This window comes from Hoplias malabaricus, chromosome 1 (assembly GCF_029633855.1).
Source record: "Hoplias malabaricus isolate fHopMal1 chromosome 1, fHopMal1.hap1, whole genome shotgun sequence".
Lineage (NCBI taxonomy): Eukaryota > Metazoa > Chordata > Actinopteri > Characiformes > Erythrinidae > Hoplias > Hoplias malabaricus.
In genome coordinates, this window is record NC_089800.1 from 50286753 (window position 1) to 50310134 (window position 23382).

The following is a 23382-nucleotide window of genomic DNA, read 5'->3' on the forward strand; positions in this document are numbered from 1 at the left end:
CAGAAAATCATCAATGGCGCTTTGGTCAGTTTCAGACTCAAATACTTGTGTCAGTGATTTAGCTCCAAACACTTTTGTGATGTGCTCTGAAACACTACAAAATCCCACTATATAAAAAAATTTGAGGAAATTCAATCTTTTCTTTACATTATTGAGCTATTATTTAGTGCCTTAATAACCTTTTTATTTCAGAAAAATATTTATTATAATTATATAATATTCATCCAATGCCTGTAAACACTTATCACAGGGCGACACACACGGTCACTCATACACTCACACCTATGGACACGTAAGTCGCCAATCCACCTACCAACATGTGATTTTGGACTGTGGGAGGAAACCGAAGCACCCGGAGGAAACCCACACAGACACAGGGAGAACTCACCACACTCCTCCCAGACAGTCACCTGGAGAAAACCCACGCAGACACAGGGAGAACACACCACACTCCTCACAGACAGTCACCTGGAGGAAACCCACGCAGAGACAGGGAGAACACACCACACTCCTCACAGACAGTCACCTGGAGGAAACCCACGCAGACACAGGGAGAACACACCAAACTCCTCATAGACAGTCACCTGTAGTGGAACTTGAACCTACAACCTCCACGTCCCTGGGACTGTATGACTGCGTCACTGTGCCGCCCATAAATATATAATAGTATTTATTAATTTATCTATCACCCTAAACATTCATTCATAGCAAATGAAGGCTTTATTTGCTTCCTTTTACTTTATACTTGCAGGTACATTCTATTAATAACTGGGGGAATAGTATGTTATTTGCAACATATTCATTCTGTCACTGTTATTATTGGACAGTGAAAAAGCAGAAATAAACGCATCAAGTAAACAAAATGTTATGGTTTAACCATTGTTCACAGCGGATTCTTGGACTGAACGTAGAATGACAAAAACCAAACAAATGACTTGTTTATTCGTTTTCTGTTTGAACACATGAGGACAGAAATTAGAATTAAGTCGTTTTTTTGTTTGTTGGTTTGTTTGTTTTGTTTGTTTGTTTGTTTGTTTGTTTTTCTCGTTTCAGTCTCCAAAACGAATATATGGTTCGTTATTTTGATTGGAAAGAGTGGGCGGGTTTAAAGCACTACTTTCACTTCATTGGTCCGTCCGCGAGATGACCTGTTCTTCAGCGGTTCTACACAGTTAAAATAAAAGTCCCAAACTCTTAGACGTCATTGGGTGCTGTGTTGAGCGGCTCTCCGCAGTTAAAATAAAAGTCTCAAACCCCTTAAACGTCACGGGCTCTGTGCGCAAACACACATGCATTTTATATCTTTGATTCTGTGGAAGGGTAAAAGCAGGTAAAGAATTAATTTGGGATAAAAATGATTTCAATGTTTAAACATAAACTTGCGACATGATATTCTGTGCCTGGTAGAGCTTTACCCTCTGAATCAGAAGGTTTTTCTTTTGCTGTGAAATCTGCAGTGATTTTAATTGTCCCTTGTGTGGTCTATAGAAAGGAAAATTAAAAGTTCTTTGATAAAAAACAGATGTTATGATAGCTGATTGACTTCTGGTGGATTTTTGTTATCTGATATTTTATCTCTTAACAACCAATTTAAAATGAAGTGGATGAAAACATTTCTGCAAAAACCATCTCAAACATTATACCTAATCATATATTTAGTATTATTTTGTGAATATACTGTTATATTTAATAAAGCTAAGTAAAATATAAATGTTGTTTAAAAAAAGTCATATTGTTTTGTTGTTGTGTTTAAAAGGGACCATGAGATGTATATATGCTCCCTAATGTATTAAAAAATCCTTTAAACAGTTTATACTTTGTTGGTTGAGGTTGTTGAGAATGAATGAGTCGCGCGTGTGTGAAGAGAGCAAAGATGTTTTATTTGAAAGTGCAGATGGAAAAGCTTACAGAGATATTTCTTGGTCACAACTTGGTCACTCTCTCCCACCATCAGTGGGAACATACACGTATTTTAGTAAATGTTATCACCCTCAATTGTTCCAAAAACAATCTTCCCACCAAGCATCAAGGTTATAGACCTATGATACACAGGCAGAGAAGAGACACACAACTCTGAATGAGTTCACAGTGACCTAACACAAAGTATAAGAGAATCAGAATTAAATATAGAATTAATATGAAATTAATCACTTTCCAACACTTTCTGAGCTCTATATCACTTGTACATTTATCTAGTAATGTTTTGGTAATGTTTGTGCCCTCGGATGTTGTTAATCCAACAATCCCAAAATTACATCTGTGAATGTGAAAAACTGAAAGTCTTACTCTTAAATTCTAGTCATTGTAAATATTTTGAAGTTGTATTCTTACAACACATGCACAGAATTAAGAGTGCTTTTTATGGATGATTTTTTTTTCTTTTGTATGTGGATATACAAGAACAGAATTTTGTGTACAACGTATGTGTTTGTGCATGAATGAAGACAACTGCACAAACAAGCTCTTTTGACTGTTATCTTACTCCATACCTCACTGTTCTGTTCGTTCTGCACGCTATGAAGGCCAATCATGTGATTCTACATATCTCCGCTGATAAAGGAGAGATACTGGTGCCCACAAATCTCAACTATACACTCTTTAGTAACTGCTACTGCAAGTGCCTTCTCAGTTTTTAGGACTTGAGATGATTAAACATGGCCAAAAATATTTATTTTTGCTACCTTTCTGATGCTTGTACTTGTATAAGGCTGAAAATACCATTAAAGCTTCTCTGATTGACTGATTCTCTAACTGATATACAATGACATATATATATATATAATAAATAGCCTCTAGCCATGTTTTTATGTTGGCATGCCTCCCAGTGGGAGTTTTACAGTGGGCATGTCCTTGTAGATGCAGTGGGTGTGCCTCATTGTGTTTGGCAAAATATTTGAGACACAGAAAGACACAATGCATAGAAAGTGGGCAGATCTTTAAATACGAGTACCTATATATTTTCTCTTTCCAAAATTCACCCTTCCATTTTCCATACTCGGCGTGACAGAACAATACACGAGGAAATCTCTCTCTACCAAGGAGCTGTAAGTTTTCTCTGTCTTTGGGGGAAAGAGCTACAGTAATGTGCAAAAATCTTAGAAATTTAGGATTTTTTACATTATTTATAATTACTTCTCTTGTCAATAAATGTGGTGCTTGTATAAAATTGTGTATAATTAGAATAAATACAAAAACATACATATAGTAAATAATGTTTTCAGATATTCACCTTGATCCTATGGATACTTTTTAATCACCAGTACATTTGATTTTACATAATGAAGTATTGATTAACCAAACTAGATATTGGAGATAACACAGGACTGTGTAAATGTTGTAGACACCTGAGAAAATGAGATTTAAAAATATATTTTTCTGGACATTACACTGGCTCAAAAATGTGTAGAAACAAATAAAATGAGTGCAGTGGTTTTCTGTACTTGAACTAAGGGTTTTTCAAAGTTTCTTTCCATCGGTCTGACCACTTAGCCATGCCCTTCTGTTGTGCCTCGGGGTAGGGGACTTCTTTAAAAGCTAGGTAACCATGTTAATATCTAAATTTAATCTAGTTTTAATGTATCATGATTCTTCTCTTTTTAATAAGCAGAAAACATTGATATTAGTACGCTGATGTCTCAGTAGCTATCTAGTTACTTTCCAGTTCCAGGTTAAATGTAGACTCAATAACATTTTTAGAGCCAGAGACTACTACATGATTTTTTCAAATCTTTGTTACAGGAATTAAAAAAAGAAAAAAAAGGGGAAAAAAACTTCTTTAAATTAAGAATCTGAATTAATTTTCATATTCATTTTCAATTCTTCTGAACAATCATGACACCCTAGGTTTAAATAAATGTCAGCAGTACTCCTCTGATATCATTGCAGACTTGTAGATCTCAACTGAAAAACACAAAGTCAAGTAACCATAGTCTACTGATAGGAAAGCGTAGTCCAGAACTGTTTAATCAGCCCTGGAAAAGCAAGTTGATTTATGTTACCATTTTACAGGTTATCATTTGTTAAATTTGTCTCCTAATAATTCAAAAACATGCCTCAATTTAAGGATTCTAATGAAAACAGCAAATTAACATATAGCTGTTGTGGTTGATTTTGTTTTGTTTTTATAGTTTTCCTGTACTGCACCTCCTCAACATTGTGCTAAACATTATATACATCTTTGGAAGACCCAAGACCAGCCAGTTTTACTAAACCTGCCTGAAGAAAATACCAGAATCACAATGGAACAGCAGATAGACTACAGCACTCTTTTGCGTGGGTTTAAGGAGCTAGATTTTCAAGGCACAGCAGTGCCAAGTCCCCTTATGTTAACTGGTGACCACGCCTTCCCACTCTCTATGAATCAAAAGGGTCAGGTTCTAATGGCTGCATCCCGCTATGGCCAGGGACGCATAGTGGTACTGGGACATGAGGTGTATTTGACACAATTCCCAGCCCTGGTAGAGAATGCTTTGACTTGGCTCAGGCCTTCACGTAGTGAAAACACCACAGTAGGCATTCAGAAGAATCTTCAATCACTAGCCAATAACCTGCGCAGTTCCTCTTTGAGAATCAAGGTGGATGACTTCCAGAAAGGTTTTGCAGTTTACGTCTCAGATGCTTACAGCGTAGATGCGGTCTCTAAAGACCTAGTGGCCTTTCTCAAAGCTGGAGGAGGCTTGCTGATCGCTGGACAGTCCTGGAACTGGGCTGCAACACACCCAGATGAGAATGCATTACTGAGCTTCCCTGGGAATAAGGTGTGCAGTGTGGCAGGAATCTACATCTCTGAACATTATGGGGAAACTGGCAAGTTCCTTGTTCCCAAGCAGATTCCCTGTAGCTGGCTAGCACTGTCGTAAGTAATGTGTTTCTATTCTTGTCTTAATCTGGAGCTTATTTTAAAAGTATGCACTGGGAAAGTTATAGGCACTTATCCAGCTGGTTTTGTATTTAAAACACATGCATGTACAAACATGAACACACTTTGTAACTCACTTCCTTTTTTCTTTACTCCCAGGATAGGCAAAGACTTCAAAGATGACTTACAATCTTTACTAAAAGGTGTTCCTGAGTTTGACATTCGGGATTCAGCCATGCCATCTGAAGTGATGGCACATGGACCTTTAGCATTTCCTATTGGGCTCACCTCTGGTGGAAGAGCATTTATTGCCGGGGCCTACTATGGGCAGGGAAAAATCATTGTGATCACTCATGAAACCTACATAGGTCATGAACCACTGTCCACTTTCATGATCAATGCAATCCGTTGGCTCGATGAAGGGCGCAAGGGAATTATTGGCATCTCTCCCAACCTTAGAGAAGCCCATAGTGTTCTGAGCAGGTCAGGGTTGAATTGTCAGTTCACGGGTTTAAAGAAAGACCTAAGTGTGTTTGTCTGTGATTCCTACAAAGATGATCAACGTCAGGAGATCCAGGAATTTGTTGCTGAAGGTGGTGGTCTATTGATCGGAGGTCATGCTTGGTACTGGGCTCAGAGCAATCCTAACCGCAATGTGATGACAGATTGCCCAGGAAATCGTATCCTGAATAAGATGGGTCTGTGTATTATGGGTAACACCTTGGATTCTGGTGTGTACAAAGCTCAACAGGAGACGGAACAGGGGACCACCTCACAGGCATACCACTTCAGAGACTTGCTTCAGCGCTTTGCTGGTCATGTGACTCAGGGTCAGAAGCTGACGAAGCATGACTATGAGTGTATGGATAAGCTCAGAAATGACTGTGAAAATTATCTCAGAATGCAGGCTTATGACAGTGCCTCCTACACCTCAGTGGTGGCACTCATCACAGACATGGTGAAAGAAGCAGGAGTTCCTCAGGTTTCTCCAAGCAATCCTATTGACAGTGCCAAAGACAAACTTCTGCTTCATGTGGGGGCTGAGGTTTACAAGGTTTGCCAGGACCCCGATGCACTTCTGCCATACATCATCAAAGATATACCCAACCTCCGATCAGTGTCCAACACCAGAGTTCGCATCAGTGCAAACACATCTGGTAGATATTCATTTTATCTTAGTTGTTTAAAAAAAAAAAATTAAAAGATATGGCATATTTACCATTAATGCAGCAGTAATAAATCTGGACCCTCCTGGGTCCTACCCTTCAGAGTCAAATTGTCTAATGGCTGATTTTTGGGGAGATTGTCATTTGAAAACCTGAAGGTCATACTCTGTGGCTTAATTGAACATATTAATTAAATACACAAACACATTTGCAGTACTTTCTTTTAGCCAAAATTGTACAAAACACGGTGATTACTTCTGACGTTAACAATTCTCAAAAGCTTTTTTAAAATAACAAGAATCATATAAAGTGCCACACTGAAAGATGCTGTCTGAACATGATCTTTGTTTTGGTCATATTTTATTTATCTTTGTACATAGTTTAAAAAGTTTATTTTGTAAGCAATTTAATTGATGGCTATAACATACAGTGTGACTACACTTACCTTGTATATGCACTTACCTTGTAGAGTTGTATGAAAAGCGCTATATAAAACTGATGTCTTATTATTATTATTATTATTATTATCATTATTATTACCTATTATATTTATATCATGAAGCTGCAAAACAAGACTAAAAATGGCTACTTGAACATCTTGTGTTGGGAGCACATTCTTGATAACTGTACATGCCTAACATGTATACATAAACATATATATATATTCTTTTTTTTTGCAGATCTTGAGGAATGGATTAGCACAGGTCTGTACCTTTCACCTGGAATGAGAACATATGTTACAGTACCTGCAGAGATCATGGGCAAAGGCTGGATGGTAAAACCCTACATAGACATTACATATGTATCAACAACCTATTGTTTACAATGTAAGATACAAATCTGATTACATATATGTCCATAGCTGCAGATTGGCTGTCAGACAGATCACTTAGGACGTGCTGATGTCCTGAAGCGGGCTCCCGTGGTGCATGAATGCTTTGCTTTAGCTAAAGAGAAGACACAGGTGTGGAATCTTTGGGGAGGACTCATATACTTCGTAGCTCCACGCAACAGCAAAGTGGATGGGGTGGAGATTGTAATTCAGACCGCTGTAAGAGCACCATACTACAAGTCTGGTAAATTCACTTAATGTGTACTTTTTGAATATCAGTACATACTATTTTTATATAAAGAAAATATTTATTTTATCTGATATAAACTATGTATATGATTATTCTCAATCAGTTCAAGTCCAGAATCTCTTTTTCAACCATAGTTCATAAAGTGATTTAGTACTTGGTTATAAGGAAATGTTTGAATATTTAAAAACAAATTAATTACTCAGCACTACATTTTTGTAGTATTTGCTGACATTTTTACACATTTTAGGTGTAAAACTTTAGACACAGGATGTTAGATCTGGATGACTGAATATGGTAAGAACTCATTACCCCTTTCTGACCTTTAGGAGTGACCAGTGTACAAAGCTGGGTGAATGAAATCTGTAAGGCACCTGCACCGTGGGCAGAGCTGGAGTTTGAGAATCTCATCATCAGCTTACACTCTGAGACGATACGGAAACTGGATCGTCCAGACAAAGTGGCAGCTCTGTGGGATTCCATCATGAGGAGCATAGCTGACTTGGCTGCAAAACCTGCCAAGTTTCCACGCAAGGAACGCTTTGTGGCAGATGTTCAGATCTCTCACGGTTTGTAATTTATGCAGTTTACTTAGTGGCAGGGCAATATGACAACACAGGACTGTATGTATAATGGATGGACAGATTTAGACCAATTAAAGAGATCATGCAATTAATAGCTAGTGTATATACTAACAGCTTATACTGCCTAATTACACATTTTAATGAATGCCATATAACATATTTAGTTTTTTTGGCCTTTTTCTTTATAAATAAAACATTCATTTGTATATATTACATGTGTATAGAGTTTTCCATAGCCATTAAAAGTGGCACTGGTTTATTTCTGTAATGTATAGCTGGTGTACTTCCGTTACAACTTAAAGACAAATTATGGTTGTGCGATGTTTGAAGTGCGCCATATATTGTTCTTTTTAAGTCAGTTTCTTCTTCTTCTTCTTCTCCTTCTTCATTCTTCTTATTATTCAGTTAATTATTTGTCCAGTTAACTACTCCCACTGTTTTCGAGATATTGATTTTTTTTTCTTACAGGCTTCATGCATGCAGGCTACCCCATCATGATGCAGTCTACCTCTGGTCCAGACTTACTAAATACAGAGTCAGTACATAAGTCTGATTTTTGGGGCCCCATCCATGAATTAGGCCACAACCAGCAGCGCTCAGTCTGGGAGTTCCCCCCACACACCACTGAGTGCACCTGTAATCTATGGTCCATCTATGTACATGAGGAAGTGCTGAAAATAAACAGAGCTAAAGCTCATGGGAGCATGACGGCAGAAGAACGGAAGAGCAGACTTCAGGATTACATCAAGGGAGGCAGGCAGCTGGAACAATGGAGTGTGTGGACAGCGCTAGAGACTTATATGCAGGTACGTAAATACACACTTTCTGATTGCTAGTTTATATCACTGATTTGAAGTTCAGAATGTAGATATGTATATGGAGGGATGGAGTCCCCCTGGAGTCTGAGGGGTTTTCTGACACTCTGGTGTAGTCTGACATGCCTTGATTGTTTTACAAATTGTACGCATCTGAAATTATTTTTTCTCAAAGTGTTACACATGCATTTTTCAGAACTATCTCTGCAACAACAATGTTGAATCAGTAAGAGTGTCATACATCTATATTTTGATTAAATTTACTCTAAACTTAGACTTTCCAAAAACCTGTTTTCAGAAGTGCTGATATACTGTGAAAAAACACATTCTAAACATTTCTCACCGGGACCTTTGAGGTCAAAACTTTGTGAACACGGGTCTTGGGAACACACTGCTGATTCTACTTTTCATAAATTGTATGTAATTTTATACTTAGGACATAACAAATGTGAGGTGACACTCTGTTTTTCTCAGTCACTGGCTCCTACATTGCATATGTATGAAGATAGGTGCGAAAACCGAGGTGCGAGGTCCCCACCCCACTGCCTAATGGCCCATTAGCTGTCACCGCCACAGCTGTCAAAAGAGAAGAGACCAGAGGCAGAGTTTATCACAGTTTATTTAAAAAAAGAGAACTAAACAAGCAATAAAAACAAAAAAATAAATAACTGGCATGAATTAAAATAAATGGAAAATGTGTTCACATGTAAAGATAGTGATAATATACTAAAGATAGTCATACTGTATATCCTTGTGTGTGTATATATATTTGAGTCAGTTCAACAAAAGATGCCAGTCTCTAAAACAGTTTCTGTCTGGATGCATGCAAATGTAGACATCACACTGTTCACACTTCCATGGGGTTTTTGCATACCACACAGCTGTTCAACAAGGCCTTGTGGGTCAGGCTGTCCTGTTGCATAAGTTGTTGAATGTAGGCATTGGTAGCAGCAATGTCCAAGAAGTGAAGAAACAGTTTTCTGTACCACTTCAAAGTTTTGTGCTGAGTTGTGTAATGCAAAATGCTAAACTTACAGAGCAGAAGTGGAATGACCATGTGTTTACACGTTGGTGGTTGCAGACTTGGTTGACGCCGTTGTCTTTGCTTGGAGGTGGAGTATTTTCCACATTTCTGAAAGAAAAATAATAAGAAATGTGAGCTTCTGAGCAGTTACAAAGATTAGCTATACATGCCAACAGTCACTACAACTAATAATTACTTGTATTTCAAATACAGTACTTACATATGACCTATGTATAGCAGTACATAGCATAACAAGCTACATAGGATGACTATTACATTCACACAGGCCATTTACACATGACATTACCACACTAGGCTAAACATATACAGCCATTTAGCACTCTCAGCATGCACTCAGATTAGCAACAGGCTACACTTGAATGTCCCGTTTACACAACAGCAGGTTTTTTTACATTAATTTATGCTTTCATATACAAAGTAATACTTATTTAATTTATTCTTTATTTTAATTTACCCGGAATTCGCGGAGTGTACACAGTAAGCGCGAAGCGTGGGTTTGTTTCATTTGAAAGGAAATATTTCACTTACCTATCACAAAAATCCTCTTTCGGATCAATCCGCATCTCAAAATAAATCTTTCTTCGTCACTGTCCTCCCTGCTTTCGTCAGATTAGACGAAATCCTCTTCGTTTTCCAGAACAAAGCTCTCCTCCGCAGCTTCCGTGAGTGCGACATGACGAAGCTCCACGAAAACAATTCCGCGACATGTGCTCTGTGTTTGTAACAAGCGAATGGGCGTTTTCATGCAAATTATCAGCCAATGATCCTCCACTAGCAGCTGCCGAATTACCATAGTGTTAACATATGAATGGCAGAACGCGTCTATGGGCGGAACAAAAAAGCTTGTGCCTCAAAAATGTGCCGGTTGTTGTTTACGCTTCTCTCACAAGAATATAAATATATATATCGTTTCATCCTATATATAGTTGGAAAGAGGGTTAAGCTTTTCACGTTCAGCTAAATCCAGTGTAAGGAGGAACAACAGCAGGGCAGGGTGCCTCCAGCACCAGGGTTGAAAAATACTGATTCATCATATAATATACATTATTTCTGCAACCAGTCATGAACCACAAATGATTTCTCAGTTTTTATTTGTAATGGTGATCAAGAAAAATCACAGGTCAATGTAAAATTATTTTAAAATTATTACTAAAATTTTACCTCATGACATCTGTAAAACCATGGCTTCTATCTTATTGTGACCTTGTTTTCCTTCAAGTTGCAAGAGAGGTTTGGCTGGGATGCGTTCAAGAAAGTATTTGCTGCTTACCACAACATAAATAAAGTACCAGGGGATAACGACGGCAAGATGAACCTTTACGCGGAAACATTCTCCAAAGTGGTGAACAGGAACCTGGCACCGTTTTTCAAAGCCTGGGGTTGGCCCATTCAGCCCAGCACTGAAGAGAAGCTGCACAGTCTGCCTGAGTGGCGTGATCATCCAATGGCCCAGTATGACCATTAGTGTATCTAGTGTATGTAGTGTATCGCTTCTGGAAGTTACTTGTGCTTTTTTATTATTATTATTCGGTTGGTTTTTAGAGAAGTTGTGGAATATGCACAAAAATCTTGGATGGGACATATATTTACATTTATCTATACTGAAATTAAATGTTATTCTGTCAGATTAACTATATCAAATGGTGTTATAATCAGAGCAGATAAAACTTTAAACTGTAATCTGTAATCATTTTGTGTAGAAGGTCCTCATATATTGTACGTTTCTTTATACTGTTCTTTTAATAATGTATTAATAGTACACTGACCAACAAAGTAACAGCTATGGTATATGATATAATGCACTTGATTATGAGAAAAATATCTGGACTTCATCTGAAATGTAGTAATTGTAAAATGCAGAAAGCAAATAAGAAGAGTATTTCAAATCTGAAATGTTTTGAAAATAAGCAATAAATGTACACCAGCCAACCACAAAATTTTGACCACCTCTTTTTTTCTCCACTCACTGTCCATTACAGATATTAGTCCATCTGTTGCTCTGTATACGTGGTTTTCCTCATCTCATCCTATTCGTCACTGGTCAGGACCATCACAGTGCAAGTATTATTTGGCGATGGATTGGTCTCAGCACTGTAGCTTTAGCTTTTGAAGTGTTTAAACATTATCCATTCATCCACTTTGTAGGTGAAAAGATAGGACGCTGTTGGCTGAATACTTTTGTACTATTCTCAGTCCACAGTTTGGAGTATTGTTGGACTATTTTAAGTCCAGCAGTGATTCGTTTTTTCTCTATGAGCACTGTTGGCTGGCTGAGTGACTCCTCTCCCCTGCTGATGTGGTGTGATGGTGGGCTGGGAAAACCTGCTTTCCCTGGTGCACTTTCATGTCATCGTCAGGAAAATTCCTGCTTCACTTTCTGCTGTATGTCATTTGGTGGAGTGGTAGAAATTATGATTCCACATTCCACCATAAATTTTGTTGCAGTTACACAGATTTAGTGCACACACATGAAGTTAGCTTTTATTTGAATTTCCCTTTCCACCTTAAATGGTAAATTAAAATTGTACATTTGCTCTCTGTGTTGTTCCTTTACCATTCAGGGCACAGCATGTTATTGATATGTGCCTTTCTCTGTGAAATTAGTTCTTACTGGAGCTTATTCCATTAAAGTATGCTCTAAATTAAACTTGTACCGTCACTCTCTGTATTATTTCTTTTCATTCAGGGCATTTACACAGCACTTTTTACTTACTTTATTTACTTTTTTCAGTGTTAAAACAATGTACTGTAGCACTATTTAAAATGGAACAGGAAATTCAAAGTTTTAGGGCCACTGCATTGAAAATAAAAATAAGAATCAGATAATGAAGCACAAGCCTTCTTATTTTAAAATAGAACATTTAAAACCTTAAGTTTATATATAAACTTTTTTTTTTGGGAGGGGGGGTCTGTCTGCAGTGATCTGAAAGCACACTTCCTATGATTTGTCAGTTGCCAGAAACATTTAAATGACTTAATTTCTGTCAAAGTTGATGACCTTTTGGAAAGTATTAACAATCTTGAATGCAGGAGAATTGTCACTGCTGTTAATTTACATGGAATTATGATGAGATATCACATAAGAAGCATATCTGTCATTGATTACTGCAAGGAGGCAATATTGCTACAGATGACTCTTAGTCATGATGAGTTGACCAAGATGTACCATGACCTGAAACCAATGGCAAAAAAGTGTCAGGAATGTTAAAGTTTACAAAAATATGACATCAAAACAAGAAGAGGTTGCTATGCACTTGAAAAGGTACATCAGAGAACTTGATGAAGAAAAGCTTGGAAGATTTTTGCGGTTCTGCACAGGTTCTAGTTGGGTTAGATGTCACTGGGGTGGAGTTCATGGTTCAGATCAGGTTCACATGTGGGATGCTCATACTTCTCTCTAAGAACTATGATAATTTTCCTGACCTCCGCACTGAGTTTAATGACATTCTGGAGAGGAACACCTGGGTAATGGACATTGTATTAAAATGCACGGCAGGGACTGGTGATAAAGATTTAATAATTTCTAAAGATCATGACAAAGTTCTGCTGCTTGGTATGAATCTACAGGAGCATAGCAGCCATTTTCATTCATGAGAACATCACAGAGTGTACTGGCTCTTTTGCGTAAAATCTTGTCTGCAAACATCTGTCTCTTCTGGAGGAACAACCTTGAGTTTGCTTACATTCACAAGACATCTCAACTGCCATCTCACTGTACAGCTCTCCTCACATTGCCTGAATATGACAGAGTATCTTTTTTGCACATTCTGTGAATGCTATTATGGTACCTGCTGGACTATATATATATATATATATATATACTTTTCTGTAATTGACAACTATTCATGCACTGCCACTTTATTTTAGTAACATCCATGTTACAATGCCGTAGACCTACTGCACAGCACACTTTGTTATAGTTTACTTTATATACTTTATAGAGATATATTTTCTCTCTAATTTTTATTCCTATTGTAATATATTGCTATGTCCTGTTTTTTGACTGTACTTTTGCTGCTGTCATAATTTTTTCTGGGATGAATAAAGTGTTCTATTTATACTGAACAAATATATAAATGCAACACTTTTGTTTTTGCTCCTATTTTTTCATGATCTGACCTCAAATATTTAAGACTTTTTCATTAAATTTTCACTTTTTCACTAATCTGTGTTAGTGAGCACTTCTCCTTTGCCGAGATAATCCCTCCGCCTCACAGGTGTGGCATACCAAGATGCTGATTAGACAATTAGATTGTTATGGCACAGGTGTGCCTTAGGCTGGCCACATTAAAAGGCCATTCCAAAATGTTCAGTTTTATCACACAGAAATTGCAAGTTTTGACAGAGTGTGCAGCTTTCCTAGTCTCCAACACCACTCAAATGCCACATTAGTTCAGAGTTGTTTGTGGTTTTCAGATGCATATGTAGGGTTGGTGTTCACCATCAGCATGAACTGTCTGTGCTCACATGTGGTACCACCCGGCTCTCACCATACACCAAGCATACTTTTGCTCTCCTCCCCTTGTTCCATTATTTCTTTTTGAGGCTTATTAAAAATCACCCTTGATCAGTACAGCTGTGACTCCTGCCTCTTCTTCTGAAATGCTACAGCACAGTTGATTATCAGAACGGCAAAATGAGAAATAGACAGACTATCAAGCCCACCTTACACCAAACAATCAGAACGACAGCAGGGTAAAACTGGAGGCACAAGAGGCAGTGTTACTGTCACACTGCTCCAGGATCCTGGGGTTCAGTGTCTGAGCCCTGCCTCAGGTGACTGTCAGGTGTATTCACTCTGTGTCTGTGTAGTGCTCTGCCTTCCTCCCACAGTCCAAACAGGTTACTAGGTGGAGTGTCCATAGACATGAGTGTGTGACTTGCCCTGTGACAAACAAGGACCTGTAAGGTATAATTAATATACAATATAAGATTTTATTTATTTTGTTTGTAATCAATTTGAGATTATGTTATAATTTGGCAGGATGAGTGTGGTCAGTATTATAATTGTGATACAGTTTCTATTCTTCTGTATTCATTTCTAAAATATAATGCTGACGTTTTTATTTTATTTATTTATTATTATTTTTTTGGTAAATATTTTTTATGTAAAGTAGAATACAGCCACTCATCATGTTCTTGCCTCGCAGTGGGCGTGTCCGCAGTGGGCGAGTGGGCGTGTCCTAGCGTATATCAAGAGCGTTTCGGAGCATGTTCCGAGACCTAGAAAGTCACTAGAACGAGGTCAGATCTTCAAATACAGGTAAAGTTCACTCTTCCATTTCCATGCTCTGTGTTACATGGCACACTGCACCAGGAATTCTCTCTCTACACAGGAGCTGTAGGCGCTGTCTGCTCTTACTGCTTGCTGTAGATTTCATTTTGCCTGATCTGTATTTAATGTGTAGCAACATGTCTGCTGATGTACTCTGTGGGGAGATGAGCTATAGATCGAATAAAAACGCAGACGGGCAAGTTTTAGTAATATAATATTTTTGATGAATTATACATTACATACAGCGAATTTTAAATGTGACTAACAGGAAACAACACCATAACCGTTATGGGTGAGAAAACACAATATTAGAGACACTATACCTTAAGTGAACAGTTTTTATTCAGTGATTGACAGACTTTTCATGCCATATGTGTCACTATTAGATCACTGCTCCAGATGTGTCTGATAATGTGGCGCCCTACTAGCAGTTCTACAGTAAATAAGGGATGGATTTAAAATAAATAAATAAATACATAGATATGTGTATATATATAAAAAGAGATTATCCTCGTACTAATTTAGTAGAGATAAAGGTGTCATAAAGTGTTGCATACTACATTACCACATTATACATTATTTTTAAATAGTTTGCACAAATAGTTTTACCTTGTGAAATTGTAAAGAATAGACCTTTATTTGTATGCCCTGGTAAACAACACATATTCTGAACATGAAGTAAACATCTTTTTTGTGAACTTTCTGAACTTCCCATTGTCTAACTTTTCTGTGTATTTTCTAAACTAATCTGCAGTATTACTAAATGTTTGTATTAATCCTCTAAGAGATTCTATGTGCTTGAATAAATAATGTTCATATATTAAATATTACTGCATCACACGTCATGTTTTCAATTCTAGCAAATCATAAATAAATTAAATAAAAAAAAAGAAAAAGGAAGAAATGGCACCAAGAAGTGGGAACTGAATGAAACTTTAATCTATGAAAGGAATGGTGATATATGTAAATGATTACCTTATTACCCTGTTGGGCCTTCTCCAACCTGGATACAGCATGTAATAAAGTCGGGCATGGAGACAGACAGGTTCTGTGTAGCATCCCGTGGCACATTTGCCCACTGACGTTGCAGCCTGTAGATCCTGCATACTTGGAGGTTGCTGAAGCTGGCATTCCAACTGGTCCCATAAGTGTTAGATTGGCAATAAATCTGGTGACCAGGCAGGCCTAGGAACTGTTGCAATCTAGCAAAGATATTCCTTTTCCATGAGAGGCCATACATGTGGCCGCAGGATGTCCAGTGTTTAAAAAAAAAAAAAAAAGACAGAAAAAACAGACAGATTTAATGGTACAGTAAGTGACTTGCTGTATATTTTCTTCGGTAACATTTCACAAATTGTTAAAACTGGAACTTCCTCTTTCTGTTTGAAGGTGTGGTAGAATAAGTTAGAAGATAAGAGCCATATAAGGAAATCTGAATACTGTGGCCCTTCTTTGCTCATGTGACCTAAGCTACACATATTCTCTGTGCTGTAAATAGAGAGGTGTATCCATACAAAAGCATGCTAAAATGTGGTGTAATATGTGTGCAATTAGTAATATATAGCTTACCTCTAAATTAGCTGCCTATTTACTGAGAATGTAGAGTGACACTGGACAGGGTCGTTACTGCTGTTATTCTGACTCTTTAGTCATCACAAGTGTAATATTAATCAGATATCTCTACAGTGGAAACATTATAATATATAATGATATATTAAATGCATGCAGGAATATTAAATAATAATAAAAGTTCATTGCCTGTATCTCATAACCATTTTTAAATACATTTTCAGTCTTCAATTTTGTAACGTTTTCTTCCTATAATTAAATATATAGATCCTTATTATTAACATATAAAAGATTCCCTTTTTAAAATATTTTTATCTGCTCATTTTTGCAGTGCTGCTCCACCTGAAGTGCCACTACTTTGAAAGACCAAAGACCAGCCAGATACCAGAATCACAATGGAACAGCAGATGGACTACAGCACTCTTTTGCGTGGGCTTAAGGAGCTTGATTTCCAAGGCAGAGCATTGCCAAGTCCCCTTGTGTTAAGTGGTGACCACGCCTTCCCACTCTCTATGAATCCAAAGGGTCAGGTTCTAATGGCTGCATCCCGCTATGGCCAGGGACGCATAGTGGTACTGGGACATGAGGTGTATTTGACACAATTCCCAGCCCTGGTAGAGAATGCTTTGTCTTGGCTCATGCCTTCACGTAGTGAAAGCACCACAGTAGGCATTCAGAAGAATCTTCAATCACTAGCCAATAGCCTGCGCAGTTCCTCTTTGAAAACCAAGGTGGATGACTTCCAGAAAGGTTTTGCAGTTTACGTCTCAGATGCTTACAGCATAGATGCGGTCTCTAAAGACCTAGTGGCCTTTCTCAAAGCTGGAGGAGGCTTGCTGATCGCTGGACAGTCCTGGCACTGGGCTGCAACACACCCAGATGAGAATGCATTACTGAGCTTCCCTGGGAATAAGGTGTGCAGTGTGGCAGGAATCTACATCTCTGAACATTATGGTAAAACTGGCAAGTTCCTTGTTCCCAAGCAGATTCCCTCTAGCTGGCTAGCACTGTCGTAAGTAATGTGTTCCTATTCTTGTCATTATCTGGAGCTTATTTTAACATTCTGCAAGGAGATTGTCATAGACACACTTGTTTTGATATTTAACACTTACTGTGCATATATTCACATTAGATTAAATTATATTATTTAACACACATACAAACATGAACCCTCATTGTAACTCAGTTTCCTATTTCTTTATTCTCAGGATAGGCAAGGACTTCAAAAGTGACCTAAAGTTCCTTCTAAAAGATGTTCCTGAGTTTGACATTCGGGGTTCAGCCATACCATCTGAAGTGATGGCACATGGACCTTTAGCATTTCCTATTGGGCTCACCTCTGGTGGAAGAGCATTCATTGCCGGGGCCTACTTTGGACAGGGAAGAATCATTGTGATCACTCATGAAACCTACATAGGTCATGAACCACTATCCACTTTCATGATCAATGCAATCCGTTGGCTCGATGAAGGGCGCAAGGGAATTATTGGCATCTCTCCCAACCTTAGAGAGGCCCATAGTGTTCTGAGCAGGTCAGGGTTGAATTGTCAGTTCACAGGTTTAAGGAAAGACCTAAGTGTGTTTGTCTGCGATTCCTACAAAGATGATCAACGTCAGGAGATCCAGGAGTTTGTTGCTGAAGGTGGTGGTCTATTGATCGGAGGTCATGCTTGGTACTGGGCTCAGAGCAATCCTAACCGCAATGTGATGACAGATTGCCCAGGAAATCGTATCCTGAATAAGATGGGTCTGTGCATTTTGGGTAACACCTTGGATTCTGGTGTGTACAAGGCTCAACAGGAGACGGAACAGGGGACCACCTCACAGGCATACCACTTCAGAGACTTGCTTCAGCGCTTTGCTGGCCATGTGACTCAGGGTCAGAAGCTGACGAAGCATGACTATGAGTGTATGGATAAGCTCAGAAATGACTGTGAAAATTATCTCAGAATGCAGGCTTATGACAGTGCCTCCTACACCTCAGTGGTGACAGTCATCACAGACATGGTGAAAGAAGCAGGAGTTCCTCAGGTTTCTCCAAGCAATCCTATTAAAAGTGTCAAAGACAAACTTCTGCTTCATTTTGGGACTGTTCTTTACAAGGTTTGCCAGGACCCCGATGCACTTTTGCCATACATCATCAAAGATATACCCGACCTCCGATCAGTGTCCAACACCAGAGTTCGCATCAGTGCAAACACATCTGGTAGATATTCATTTTTCATAGTTTTTGAAAATTAAATGTGCTTTGTGAAGTTTATTTATGGTGTGTTTACTAGCAAATGCATCATGCATTTAGGCAAACAATACTTTTAGGCAATTCCATTTGGTAGTATTCACAGCCAAATCGGCAAATCACTAATTTTTGGGGAGATTTGTTTTGCTTTCGTTAAAATCTCTGTGGCTAAATTGAACACATCAAGTACATAAGCACATTGTCAGTACATTCTATCGGTTAAGAATGTGATATATATATATAGTGCTTAGTGCTCCTCAGAAATCATTAAATCATAATGAGTATGTTATGGGGGTAGCATACTGTGTGGTACATCATACCACAGCAAAATCTGATTAAAAATGGCCTTTTACAGAACTTGTGTTGGGAACAAAATCTTGATAACTGTACATGCCTAACATTTACTACAAAAACCCACAAAAATAGAATCCTTATTTTTGCAGATCGTGAAGAATGGATTAGCACAGGTCTGTACCTTTCACCTGGAATGAGAACATATGTTACAGTACCTGCAGAGATCATGGGCAAAGGCTGGATGGTAAAACCCTACATAGACATTACATATGTATCAAAAATATATTGTTTACAATGTAACATACAAATCTGATTATATGTCCATAGCTGCAGATTGGCTGTCAGACAGATCACTTAGGACGTGCTGATGTCCTGAAGCGGGCTCCTGTGGTGCATAAACGCTTTGCTGTAGATAAAGAAAAGACACAGGTTTGGAATCTTTGGGGAGGACTCATATACTTCGTAGCTCCACGCAACAGCAAAGTGGATGGGGTGGAGATTGTAATTCAGACCGCTGTAAGAGCACCATACTACAAGTCTGGTAAATTCACTTAATGTGTACTTTATGAATATCAGCACATACTATGATAATGTAACAGTCTGTTATGATACATATTTTACCTGATTTGCATAATGTAAATGTACATTTTTAAACCAGTTGAACATGGTGGGGTTAACTACCCCATACCGTAAAACAAATGTAGCTAAAGAAATGCTAAGAGAAGATCAAGACGTCTTAGACCTGGTAAGGAGAGCCAAGGACTGGAATGCCTGGAGATCCCTTGTTGACCTATGATGGTGAAAAAGAGGCATTGATGTTGAAATTCTTAAACAGTCTAATTAAAATATCACTCCCTGAACCCTAGTTTATATTGTAATGTACTAGTTTGTTAAAAAGATATGGTTGGCTGGAGCAAGTGGCTTGATGCCTAACCAAATATCAATCTTTTGACCAGCCACTCAATACAAATAAGTAATTATTTGCAATGGATTAAGTTCCAGAAAACCTTTCATGAAAGCTGCAGGGAAGTGAACAAGTTCAGAAGCTGCAAGTTCAGAAACACGATGCAAGTTCGGAAAAAAACTGCAAATCCAGTCAACAGTAGTGCTTTAGGAGTACAGCAGCTTTCAGCATCCTCCAGAAAACTTCAGTTGTATTGTGAATGGATTTGCAGTTGTTTCCTGAACTTGTATTCTGTTTCTGAACTTGCATCTAGTTTTTTTTTATGTGTATGATTTTTTTTTTTATACGAGAGGGTTTTTTCTTGTATATACATAGTTTTAATGCTCATACATTGTTAATGCATATCTTTTGTTTTAATACACACATATATAAATGGGTGTATTTCATTTTATATATAATTTGAAATCACCTCCAGATTGACCCCAGCATGATCAGACACACACATTGTAATGATATTGCAGTTGAGATTAGCACACAATAATTAAGTGGAGCTATGGTTACAAAAGTTACAGCATATCTGACATAACGCATTTTAAATATTAGCTCCATCAGTAACTTATTTAAAAACAATTAAATTACTGAATATTTTATCACTGCAATATGTTACAGTGCTAGCGTATATATTTTAGGTGGAAATACGGTAGACACAGGGTGTTAGATCCGGATGACTGAATGTGATAAGAACTCATTACCCCTTTTTGACCTTTAGGAGTGACCAGTGTACAAAGCTGGGTGAATGAAATCCGTAAGGCACCTGCACCGTGGGCAGAGCTGGAGTTTGAGAATCTCATCATCAGCTTACACTCTGAGACGATACGGAAGCTGGATCGTCCAGACAAAGTGGCAGCTCTGTGGGATTCCATCATGAGGAGCATAGCTGACTTGGCTGCAAAACCTGCCAAGTTTCCACGCAAGGAACGCTTTGTGGCAGACGTTCAGATCTCTAATGGTTTGTACTATATGCAGTTTACTTAGTGACAGGGCAATATGACAACACAGGACTGTATGTATAATGGATGGACAGATTTAGACCAATTATAGAGATCATGCAATTAATAGCTAGTGTATTTACTAACAGCTTATACTGCCTAATTACACATTTTTAATGAATGCCATATAACATATTTAATGTAGATATTTCTACAAGATTTTTTGGCCTGTTTCTTTATAAATAAAACATTCATTTGTATATATTACATGTGTATAGAGTTTTCAATAGCCATTAAAAGTGGCACTGGTTTATTTCTGTAATGTATAGCAGGTGTACTTCCGTTACAACTTAAAGACAAATTATGGTTGTGCGATGTTTGAAGTGCGCCATTTATTGTTATTTTTCAGGACGTTTCTTCTTCTTCTTCTTCTTCTTCTTCTTCTTCTTCTTCCTCTCCTTCATTCTTCTTATTATTCAGTTAATTACTTGTCCAGTTAACTACTCCCACTGTTTGAGATATTGATTTTGTTTTCTTACAGGCTTCATGCATTCAGGCTACCCCATCATGATGCAGTCTACCTCTGGTCCAGACTTACTAAATACAGAGTCAGTACATAAGTCTGACTTTTGGGGCCCCATCCATGAATTAGGCCACAACCAGCAGCGCTCAGTCTGGGAGTTCCCCCCACACACCACTCAGAGTACCTGTAACCTATGGTCCGTCTATGTACATGAGGAAGTGCTGAAAATAAACAGAGCTAAAGCTCATGGGAGCATGACGGCAGAAGAACGGAAGAGCAGACTTCAGGATTACATCAAGGGAGGCAGGCAGCTGGAACAATGGAGTGTGTGGACAGCACTAGAGACTTATATGCAGGTACGTGAATACACACTTTCTGATTGCTAGTTCATATCACTAATTTGAAGTTCAGAATTTAGATATGTATATGGAGGGATGGAGCTAAGTGTGCTTAAGCTTTTCACGTTCAGCTAAATCCAGAGTAAGGAGGAACAACAGCAGGGCAGGGTGCCTCCAGCACCAGGGTTGAAAACACTGATTCATCATATAATATACATTATTTCTGCAACCAGTCATGAACCACACATCTCAGTTTTTATATGTAATGGTCATCAAGATAAATCACAGGTAAATGTAAAATTCGTTGTTGCCTTACCACTAAAATTTTACCTCACGACATCTGTAAAACCATGGCTTCAATCTTATTGTGACCTTGTTTTCTTTCAAGTTGCAAGAGAAGTTTGGCTGGGATGCCTTCAAGAAAGTATTTGCTGCTTACCACAACATAAATAAAGTACCAGGGGATAACGACGGCAAGATGAACCTGTACGCGGAAACATTCTCCAAAGTGGTGAACAGGAACCTGGCACCGTTTTTCAAAGCCTGGGGTTGGCCCATTCAGCCCAGCACTGAAGAGAAGTTGCACAGTCTGCCTGAGTGGCGTGATCATCCAATGGCCCAGTATGACCATTAGTGTATAAGCACTGAGGAAAGCACTTCTGGATGTTGTTGTTCTTTTTTATTATTATTATGTGGTTGATTTTTAGAGAAGTTGTGGAATATGCACAAAAATCTTTCAAGTGGATGGGACATATATTTACATTTATCTATATTGAAATTACATGTTATTCTGTCAGATTAACTTCATCAAATGGTGTTATAATCAGAGCAGATAAAACTTTAAACTGTATCTGTAATCATTTTGTGTAGAAGGTCCTCATATGTTGTATGTTTCTTTATACTGTTCTTTTAATAATGTACTAATAGTACACTAAACAACAATTTAACAGCTATGGTATATGATATAATGCACTTGATTATGAGAAAAATATCTGGTCTTCATCTGAAATGTAGAAATTGTAAAATGCAGAAAGCAAATAAGAAGTGTATTTCAAATCTGAAATGTTTTGAAAATAAGCAATAAATGTACACCAGCCAACCACAAAATTTTGACCACCTCTTTTTTCTCCACTCACTGTCCATTACAGATATTAGTCCATCTGTTGCTCTGTATACGTGGTTTTCCTCATCTCATCCTATTCGTCACTGGTCAGGACCATCACAGTGCAAGTATTATTTGGTGATGGATTGGTCTCAGCACTGTAGTCTTAGCTGTTGGAGTGTTTAAACATTATCCATTCGTCAATTTTGTGGATGAAAAGATAGTAGCTCTGTTGCTGCACAGTTTTTGTCCGTCATTCTTTAGTCCTTCATCAGTGGTCACTGGATGCTGCCCACAGGACTCTGTTGGCTGAATACTTTTGGACTATTCTCAGTCCACAGTTTGGAGTATTGTTGGACTATTTTCAGTCCAGCAGCGATTCGTTTCTTCTCTATGAGCTCTGATGGCTGGCTGAGTGACTCCTCTCCCCTGCTGATATGGTGTTAGCTTTTTATTTGAATTTCCCATTCCCCCTTAAATGGTAAATTAAAATTGTACATTTGCTCTCTGTGTTGTTCCTTTACTATTCAGGGCATATACACAGCATGATGTGTGCATTGATGTGTGCCTTTCTCTGTGCTAAAAGTGAAGCTGAAATTAGTTCT

General features: G+C 38.1%; 3 protein-coding genes across 3 annotated transcripts in view; 2 read left to right on the top strand and 1 right to left on the bottom strand.

Annotated features, from left to right (window-relative positions):
• Positions 1-15907, bottom strand: part of bach1a (BTB and CNC homology 1, basic leucine zipper transcription factor 1 a) — a 50795-nt gene extending 34888 nt beyond the window's left edge. Inside the window, exon 1 of the mRNA XM_066666033.1 lies at positions 15798-15907. Coding sequence (XP_066522130.1) covers positions 15798-15893 — 96 coding nt within the window. The 5' untranslated portion in view covers positions 15894-15907. The remainder of the gene's footprint in view (positions 1-15797) is intronic.
• Positions 4233-11645, top strand: LOC136710772 (TRPM8 channel-associated factor homolog). Its single transcript, XM_066686588.1, has 7 exons — positions 4233-4855; positions 5018-6015; positions 6705-6799; positions 6887-7100; positions 7433-7672; positions 8156-8493; positions 10767-11645. The coding sequence occupies exons 1-7, from the start codon at positions 4239-4241 to the stop codon at positions 11010-11012; spliced, it is 2748 nt and encodes a 915-aa protein (XP_066542685.1). The 5' UTR covers positions 4233-4238; the 3' UTR covers positions 11013-11645.
• On the top strand, positions 14786-22716 carry LOC136692483 (TRPM8 channel-associated factor homolog). Its single transcript, XM_066665927.1, has 8 exons — positions 14786-14810; positions 16723-17403; positions 17600-18597; positions 19071-19165; positions 19249-19462; positions 20595-20834; positions 21356-21693; positions 22064-22716. The coding sequence occupies exons 2-8, from the start codon at positions 16787-16789 to the stop codon at positions 22307-22309; spliced, it is 2748 nt and encodes a 915-aa protein (XP_066522024.1). The 5' UTR covers positions 14786-14810; positions 16723-16786; the 3' UTR covers positions 22310-22716.
• Positions 22717-23382: the final 666 nt, after the last annotated feature.

Excerpts from the sequence above, each read along its gene's own strand:
- LOC136692483 (XM_066665927.1), top strand. The coding sequence starts at position 16,787 with ATGGAACAGCAGATGGACTACAGCACTCTTTTGCGTGGGCTTAAGGAG. Across the intron at positions 17,404-17,599 it reads TCTAGCTGGCTAGCACTGTC|GATAGGCAAGGACTTCAAAA; the intron begins GTAAGTAATGTG and ends CTTTATTCTCAG. Across the intron at positions 19,166-19,248 it reads TCATGGGCAAAGGCTGGATG|CTGCAGATTGGCTGTCAGAC; the intron begins GTAAAACCCTAC and ends ATATGTCCATAG.
- LOC136710772 (XM_066686588.1), top strand. The coding sequence starts at position 4,239 with ATGGAACAGCAGATAGACTACAGCACTCTTTTGCGTGGGTTTAAGGAG. Across the intron at positions 4,856-5,017 it reads TGTAGCTGGCTAGCACTGTC|GATAGGCAAAGACTTCAAAG; the intron begins GTAAGTAATGTG and ends CTTTACTCCCAG. Across the intron at positions 6,016-6,704 it reads CATCAGTGCAAACACATCTG|ATCTTGAGGAATGGATTAGC; the intron begins GTAGATATTCAT and ends TTTTTTTTGCAG.